Raw genomic sequence first — 9,476 nt, forward strand, 5'->3', positions numbered from 1 at the left:
ATGTACATGTTGAATGTTTTTCCATATAAAGTTGATGGCTTATTGTGAGATAAAAGGAGAACATACCAGTTAAACTATTCATTGACAGATTGACAGATTGACAGATTGAAAGCAAAAGCAAAGTTCAGAATCAGAATCAGCTTTATTGGCCAGTATGTTTACACACACAGGAACTTGTTTTGGCACTTTTGTCTCATGCAGACTTTGTGTTCAAGTGTCAAAGAGACACAGACAGACAAGAACAAGACATGTTGTCTTGTTCTTGTCTGTCTGTGTCTAATAATAATCAAAATATGTACAAATAAATATATAAATATATATATATATAAAAAGTTGCCATCATCATCCTAGTTGCAATCTATTCATTCTCATCACCCCGTCTTGGGCAGCCTGTGGGGTCTGTGGGGTCTGTGGGGTCTGCACACAGATTGTGTAGGGTGCAAGCTGACACAATTATAATTACAACAATGTCCAGCTGTGTATTTTGATCCATATGCACGAGTATGCCATTCTATACCCATGTTTAAAATCGACTTTCTGATGGATGGTTTTGACAGCAGCAAAGCATAGCCTACCTGTGAGCCAACATAAAGCAAGATATTAGATAGCCTATAGACAGACAGACAGACAGACAGACAGATATGTGGTCAACTGCTCTCACAGAACCAGTCACACAACAATAAAAACAGATTATCTCTTTGTTTTTTTCTTCATTAATCTCTTTTTATTGTTGTGTGTTTTTATTGTTGTGTATATCAGTGGAGGCTGGTCCATAGAGTTAGTCAGAGGAGGTTGGTCCTCTATTTTTGAGAGGCAAGAGGAAGATAAACATATTTTTTAGAAAGAGTAACTGGTTGAAATAAACCATTACCAAATAATTTATAAATTATATTTTTTTAATCTCTTTTATGGAAGAAAATCCATTAAAAGGGTTCAACAACACAGCAACACCTGCAGGCGGAGGAGATGTGAAGATCAGGGAGCAGAAAGTATTAGGGGCTAGAGGACGGAGGGCTTCTGTCCTCTGTGGGCAGGATGGTTTTTTTCATGCTGATCTATGATTGGCTAAGACACGTAAAATGACGCGCTAAGGGAAGTCCAATGACAGTTCTCCAACCCCCCTTATGCACTGTTTATGTATTTTGTAAAGCAAAAATAAAGTTGTTAAAAAAAAAAATCCAACCCCCCTTGGTAACTGTTGCTATGTTCGGCAAACGTTTACTCCCAGCTGTGCTGCTCATAGCTTAAGGAATATGGAGTTTTCAGCGATATTGGCATCGATTTCAGAGGAAATATCAGCAGATTTCTGGATAAACTGTTCGGAGGTACCAGAGAGAAGCTGTCAGAGGGATTGTTCATAGTTTTCAGTTACGTGACCCACTCAGGAGGGTAAACAAAGACACGACCGGACTTTTTTTTTTTCTCTCCACCGTACGTCAGCTCAGGTAAAAGCCAAATATGTACCTATGTAGCCTACTTTGAGTGGAACACTTTGCTTTGTTATTAATTTCAGATTTACATGGTTTTTGTTTTTTCCTTTTTAAATCAGAGGGTGTGAAATCCCCTCTGTGACATTTACAGGTGTACAGTCTGTTTAACACTGGCCTGCTTTTGGTTTTTGGTTTTTTTTTACATCCCACATCCGCTCTGTCTTATTCATTAGGCCTGTGTTGATCTGAAAACAGTAAGATTGGATAAAATGATGTTGTTGTTGGGGATGAGGGGGAAAGTTATTGGAAAAGGCGCGTAGAGTTGACACCTGCTGCGCGGCTTGCAGTCAGATGTCATAGGAGCATATGACGTTTCTCTCTCTCTCTCTCCCTTCCTGTACTTCCCCAGAATAATTTTAAACAGCCTACTCGAAAGACATCCAAACAAACATCACCTGTGGCATGTTTTCCGAGGTTGTGCAATGAAACCCATTTACCTCGGAAGTCCAACTCGGATCTTTCCGAGTTCCGAGTGCAATCGAACACAGTAGAAGACAGGGGTCTGTCTGTGTGAGTGAGGAGCTGAGATTTAGTGAGAGCTGGATTTGTAATTGTGGCTCAACTCCCTGTCATCCTTTTTAACGTAATATAACTTCATAATATTATTTATAACATAATCTCCCTTACCGCATCAATCTCAGGAGACGACTGGGGTAAAAAAAACTGTGACACTGAGGCTTGGGTCTTCTGTGCTCTTAAATATTTGCTGTGTTGCTCCCCTGATGAGTGCTGCCTGACATCAGACAGCCCACCGTGCGCCACTGAAAATACCCGCCGACAGACTGTACAGTTTGCCTTGAAGGCATCTCCACTGATGCTGTCCAGCCAAGGATGTGCGTCTTCCCACTCACGTCTGTATTTTTGTAGGCGTTTTCGTTTTTGGGGACGTGGTGGAGTCCCGGGTGCAGAAGCCATTTTTAAAAGGCGCGGGTTTTGAGCAGCGCCGGTGTGTGTGTTGTCTGTCTCTAGGCAACCGTGACAGCGCCACACGCAGCCCCGTCACAGACACACAGAGGACAATTTTACTAGCTGTAGTATTTATTTAGTATATTTTATTTATTTAGTGTACAGTGTGTGAGACAGTGTTGGACATTATGAAAATACGGAACAAATCGCGTCCTGTATCGGTTCAATACGGGACGCAACATTTTATTGCCAAATAAAGGACGATTCCGTATTTTACGGGACGGGTGGCAACCCTACGGACATTACATACGAGCATCATGGAGGTATTTGGATGTTTTTTTGTGTGTGTTTTTTTATGAAGAGCTCTGGTGTCCCTTTGCAACCGTTATATGGACATGCACTGCTACGCCAAGACCCCCTGTAACTCAGAGAAGGGACGGTGGACTCTGAGAATTCTTCCAGCCCTTAGTCAACATGAGGGTGAGTAGATAATGAGCGAAATATCATTCTAGGGTGAACTATCCCTTTAAATATTGGCTTTTATTCATTATCTGTATTGTTGAGGCTCTACAGTTAGATACCATTTAAGTAACTTACACTTTCACTGATAGAGAAGTGTTTTATGTCCATTTTCCTTTTCTTTGACATCCTTATTACCAAGCACAGACCCACAGGCAGAGCACACACGCACGCACACACACACACACACACACGCACGCATGCAAACAAACAGACAGACAGACAGACAGAAACACATGTAAATGACACCACTGATGTTAAAATTCGTCTAGCTAACGTGACCCAGGCAGAACAAAAGCCGAACATGTTGACAACTTACATTCGCGGTTGCAGATTCAAGCACCGTGACCTCCTGTCCCGTCCGACCAACGAGCAGGTAACTTTTACAAGCAGACGGAGTGACAGCGGGGACAGCCAATCACATGTACGTTAGCGAGAAACGGCAGAGCCAATCGGAGATCGATATTCAGGTTAGAGGCGGGACTTCTAGCAGAGACCGACTGTTAACCCTTTGTGCGCATCAGGGGGGATTTAGAAGTGGGTATACGCAATCCTGACTGAAAAATAAGTAGGTATACGCCGTATACCGGCGTACCCCCTCGACTACACCACTGTACAGAGCCAAATCACAACCTAAGTTATCTCATGACAGTTCTAGAGGATGTGTAGACTGTACCATCAGGTTAAAATATGAGAAGCAAAACAGATATATCCAAAAGCCTGGAGTTTGTTCATCACGTTCAAACTGAAACAAACCATGCAAAACTTGAAAATTTCTTGAACAGCGGAAACTCCGGAACACTTTCTCATGGAAGCAAAACCTGAAAATGCCTCTGTAGCTCCCGCTCCCAAAGTCTACAGGGTTCATGGAGTCTAGAAATAAAATCTCCTTCGACTTTGGCTTGAGGATCTGTAAATGCACATGACATTAAGAGGTGGGGCCCACAACATACAAGTTTACAAAGGAAAGGGACATTCCATTACAATTACTGTAACATTGCACTGTGTGAGTGGCATGTCAAAAGACAGAAAAACAGTGGGAAAAACACAAAGGTAACAGACATTCTATGCCTCAACATAAATAACACCTCACCACTTGGAAAATTTGGTAACTTACACACAGAATCCAGTGCCCCGAGTCCCATGAAGGTAGTAAAATGATGTCCTTTGATGCCACACCATCCTGTATGTTGGAATAATAATGACATATGTATAGAGATATGTAGATGTATGGACAGACAGACAGACAGACAGACAGACAGACAGACAGACAGACAGACAGACAGACAGACAGACCAAATATTTTTAAATAACACTTACGGGTAAAGCTGCTTGGGGATCATCGTCAAATGGTGGTAACCAGGTCACCACCTCAAAGATGCTGAAAGTGTGGACATCTTTGCCCTGAAGAGACAGAAACAAAAATTGTGCAGCAGGTTCCATTGTACATTTAGAAAAAACACTGTACTGTATTACTAAACACAACAGACACAAGCTGACCTGTGAACCTCCGAGAGCAGCTTTGATTTGAAAGCACTGATTAGCAATCTGTTCAAAGAAATGCAGGTTATTACTGTAAACAGATGTTATTCACATGTATCCTTCATGCATAGAAATGTACAATTACCTGTGCTTCAACGTCCTGAAAGGCCAAAGACCAGAAGTCGCATCTGGCTAATGTCTGGCCTGGGCTAAAATGAACTATGTCCTCTTTCGGATCTTTGCTTTTATCTAGGACATAGGCCAACTAGAAAAGGGAATTACACACACAAAAATTTAAGAAAATGAACAGAAATGTTTATGGATATAGATATGACAATAATTAATTAGTCACCAATTTTGTTTGAGCTGGGACATGGGTAACAGCCCATATCCTCCTGTCATCTGTCTGGCTTTTTGTTTCACCTGGAACTATGTCAGATGGGGTTGGACAGTCTGAGGAGTACATTCATATCAGTGTGCATAACATAATTTGTACTGTCTTCACATAACTTCTCCTGTAAAAAAGGAAGTATGCTCACAAGTGAAAGACATAATTTCCAACTTGATGTGGAAAATGAGGCAGAGGAAAACAAATGAAGATATCAAGATGTATTTTCTAAGTAGTTCCATACAGTCGTTGTTGTTAGTATTATTATTATTACTTTGTCATTTCTTCCTTGTACTTACAGGGTGCTGTTGTTTTATCTTCAGCTTCTGTCGGTGGATGTGCTGCTGTGGCTTTAGTAAAAGAAAAGCGAAGCAAAGCTTTAAAAACTTTAAGGATATAGATGAGCATTCTTTAACAATTGAGAAAAATATTTATGAATGAAGGCAAATTATCTTACCCATTACTATTTGCCCATTATCGTCCAACCACAGATGGGCATCCTTGCCAACCACCTTCCTGATGTTGGCTTCAGTTGTTTTATTGCGCTTGATGTTGTGTTGATGCAATATATTCCGCATCATGAATATGTGCTCTGATGGTGTAAGCGTGTTTAGGAAATAGTTATTTTTCCTCATGTCGGAAAACAACTGCTCTGCGCATTGGCTGTTGACCCAGCCAGCCAGTTCAGGCACAAGAGAAATCCTTCTGAGGATGTCTTTGGGATCCTTTGTATTCCTCTCATGGAACACATCATAGAGAGTGTAATGCTGTGATGATCCCGTCAGTGGATGGCAGTTCACATCTGCATCGACTTTCTTATTTTTTGGCCACGGCAAACTGACCTTCAGCCCACCATCAGTTGCTAACTTGAGATTCTCAATGGAAGCCTCAGCCAGCCGACCCTCATTGGGACTGAAAGGCAAACTTCCAGGCTCCCTGAGGTTTGTGTGGGTTGCCAAGCCCCTTGCAAAATCATAGATAGCGACATTTGGGAAGTGCTTCCAGCTGAGTAGAAGGTCAGCATAATCTCTGGGGCTTTCCGCTCTTAAGTTAAACTTGATGGAATAGACGACAGCACAGGGGCACATAACAACTGCCCAACCACCTACAGAACACACAAAGTTGAGTTAATGACATTGCACAAATACAGTTATGTGACAATCTTTCCTACAATCTATACTAAATAACTGCCACAGATAAGTCTGTATGCCACATTGTGTATTACTCGGTGTGGTCCAAGATTTAAGTCCTGTGACAACTGCTGAGCTACACTGTATGTTTACTTTTTAACATTTTACACCACAGGGATTGCATTTTTTCAATAGAAACACCTGCACTGTAGGCTACAGTAACTACATGCAACTCTTTGGTGAAAGTTGTATCCTACCTGATGCTCCCCAGACCTTCTCAAATATTTTGTCATAGGACGACCTGCTTTTCATTTCCTCCCGGAGTCTCAGGATGAGGTCCATCTTTGAGCCTTTTGGGTCTAAGCCACATTGCTTGCACAGCTTTCGAACCATGTCCACCTATTATTTCAACATAGGAAAAATAAAACAGAAATTAACAAATAAACAAAAAACAATAACATTGTTTTTTCACAAGTCACTACAGAGTGTCTTCACAGTTATGGGAACTAGCCATTACCCGGAGGTTAATAAGTGCATCTTGGAGCCTCTCTTCAGTCATTTGGAGGTCCGACATGTCAGCAGCCTGCCCTGGTGCATGCACCTTCTCATACTCCGTGTTGAGAACAGTGTCCCCATCCCTGCATTTTGGTCCTATCCAAGGAGCCCAGTTGTTGTAGGATGGCAAAACCAGAAAGGGGTTCTTCCGACCACCTGGAGTTTGAAAGAGTAATGTAATTGAAAAAAGTGTCTGGACAAATCATTCCAGAAAATCAAATACAGACAAGTGGGTAGATCGAAGAGTAAAGATGTCATTAAATAAGTATAAAACCAAATCGATGAACTTCGGAGGCTAACGGTATATTACTGTAATATGAGAATGTTGATTGCTAACAGTGCTATAAAGACAGAAAGTCATTCTGTAACAGAATATGTCAATTGGGAAACAAATGCATGCCTTATGCTGCCAACCTGGAATATTATGAACTCACTTGTCAATAAGCCACTACAAATTATCTGAGAGGCAACAGAGTCCCAGAAATCTTCGATGTTGACTTTTCCATCAAAGTCTCTTGGTGGAGCCTCCATTTCACTTACTGTAAAGACAAGCATGTATTAATAAAGCATTGTAATTTTATTCTTTATTTTTTACATAGTCTTTGCTCTGTTACTCACTAGGCATGTTGAAGACACCCTTTCTATGCAGGTCCATGATAACCACAGGTGGATTGTGGCCACACTTACAACATGAATATGCATAACTGTGTGCTGTCAGGGCTTCGAAATGCATATAAGCGTGGAGCATTGTGGCTTTGCTAGGGAAGGTCTTATTTTCCGTTTGCTCCAAGACTTCTATTGCTCTGCTTACAGCTTGGTGTGTCTGGTAAAGTAGAAAATATAGTAACGGTACATGATCCATTAAATAACAAGAATGTTCCTTGCAAGTTCTTTTTACCTGAAGTGATGTGCGGAGAAACACACATAAATGAATGGCGATGAGCAAATGATCATTAAAATTGTGGATTCCATCACTCCACTCCTGATAACAATAAATGAGCCCACAGTCAGGACATGCCCTGCAGTATGTTGAAAAGCCTAAAGAAGAAAGAAGAAAGAACAATACTGGATGATGGAATTGAATACATGAATACATCCAACAGTATTGGATGAACATAAGTTCATCTTGCCACCTACTGTATATTCCATCTAAAGAAATCATGTTAAGTCAGTCTGTCTTGACTGTGTTAGTCTGATTTATGTAACTTAAGTTAGAGCAATACAATTTAATCATGTTGGACGAACTAATATAGCTTTTGTCTGTTTTACTAATGTAAATCTTGTTTTAGTGTTGTTCTCACTGGAGACTGATGATCATATATACAACTACTACACTGTGCACCTACTGTACAGCACTGACTGTACGCTACATTTACTTTGTTTTAAACATTTAGTTGGCTAAATTAATTAAAAGTAAATTATTGATATAAATGACATTTGTCTCACCATCTACAACACCAGTGTATGTCACCAGCTTTGCACACGCTGTAATGAGCACTGGCTCATTAAGATGCCCTCCACACTCAGCACATGTTATTTCTTTTGGCACCAAGTGCTTGGGAACATCTTTTAAAGTGTTTGAGCCACTGATCAAATCCTTGGGGAGTTGGGCAGGTATACCTTTGCTTTTCAGCAGGTAGTGGACCATCCTCCTGAGCCCATCATCATCAGGAGGATATTCCAGTCCTCCAGCTGGTGTTGCATTTTCTTCCTGATTTTGACTTGACTCAGGGTCGCCACTGGCAGTGGCACTCTCTGTGGTCCTGAACATGTCTCTGTTAGTCTGAAAAAGATGCCATTTGGCCACACTTTTGTGCAAGCACAACTGCCTGGCTTTTGCACACGGACAGTGCCATGACCTCTTTTTTGTATCAAAGGCCACCATTACCCTCCCCAGTCGGCTATGGTATGCCACATTATGCTCAAACACTGAAATAAACTTTTTTGAGGAAGGCCCTCCAACCTTGACCTCTACAGAAAGAGGAACCCCTGCCGCAGCAGATTCTCTCTGGAGAGTCAGGCAGCTCTGCTTTCTCGCATCCCCAAATATTTTCGCAGTCACCACGTCTGACAGCACCTCCTCTTCCAGAATGATGGGGGGTGTATGTAACTGGGGGCAAAAGGTCAATGACTTGATATGATTGCATTCATATGGGACAATGCCACTCCTCACTGCAAATTCTAAATTTGTGTTACATTCATCTAATTCACAGATTTGTTTTTGGGTCGTACTCCAGGTATTTTTTTGGACATGTATTGGTGAGCATGGCTTGTAAAAAGATTTGTCGACTGCAAAGATGCCATTTCTGCTGTCAATGCACTGGCATGACAGGTGCCGTGTCTCTGAAATCTGTTGAACCTTTGACTTGTGTTTTCTGCTAATGTGGACCTGCAAGTTCTTTTTGTTTAATTTAATGCCACAGTGTTTGCATGTCACTATGACCTGCTGGCGGACACGTAGTCTTCCAGATGATGGTGGAGGAGCTGGAGGAGGTGCCATCAGTGCTGATGATGCAGCCGGTGGAGAAGGTGCCATCAGTGCTGATGATGCAGCCGCTGGAGGAGGTGCCATCAGTGCTGATGATGCAGCCGGTGGAGGAGGTGCCATCAGTGCTGATGATGCAGCCGGTGGAGGAGGTGCCATCAGTGCTGATGGTGGAGGAGCTGGAGGAGGTGCCATCAGTGCTGATGGTGGAGGAGCTGGAGGAGGTGCCATCAGTGCTGATGATGCAGCCGGTGGAGGAGGTGCCATCAGTGCTGATGATGCAGCCGCTGGAGGAGGTGCCATCAGTGCTGATGATGCAGCCGCTGGAGGAGGTGCCATCAGTGCTGATGATGCAGCCGGTGGAGGAGGTGCCATCAGTGCTAATGGTGGAGGAGCTGGAGGAGGTGCCATCAGTGCTGATGGTGGAGGAGCTGGAGGAGGTGCCATCAGTGCTGATGATGCAGCCGCTGGAGGAGGTGCCATCAGTGCTGATGATGCAGCCGCTGGAGGAGGTGCCATCA

At 42.5% G+C, this 9,476-nt stretch overlaps 1 protein-coding gene across 1 annotated transcript; it reads right to left on the reverse strand.

Moving 5' to 3' along the window:
* Positions 1-933: 933 nt before the first annotated feature.
* On the reverse strand, positions 934-8,970 carry LOC146970628 (uncharacterized). The gene is made up of 10 exons (XM_085805941.1): positions 7,917-8,970; positions 7,369-7,508; positions 7,089-7,293; positions 6,905-7,009; positions 6,433-6,626; positions 6,173-6,314; positions 5,250-5,890; positions 4,543-4,662; positions 4,236-4,319; positions 934-951 (listed from the first exon to the last, which is right to left on the reverse strand). Exons 1-10 carry the CDS (start codon positions 8,968-8,970, stop codon positions 934-936), a joined length of 2,703 nt encoding a protein of 900 aa, XP_085662067.1.
* Positions 8,971-9,476: the final 506 nt, after the last annotated feature.

This window comes from Trachurus japonicus, chromosome 17 (assembly GCF_045865225.1).
Source record: "Trachurus japonicus isolate A0001 chromosome 17, Traja_1.0".
Classification (NCBI taxonomy): domain Eukaryota; kingdom Metazoa; phylum Chordata; class Actinopteri; order Carangiformes; family Carangidae; genus Trachurus; species Trachurus japonicus.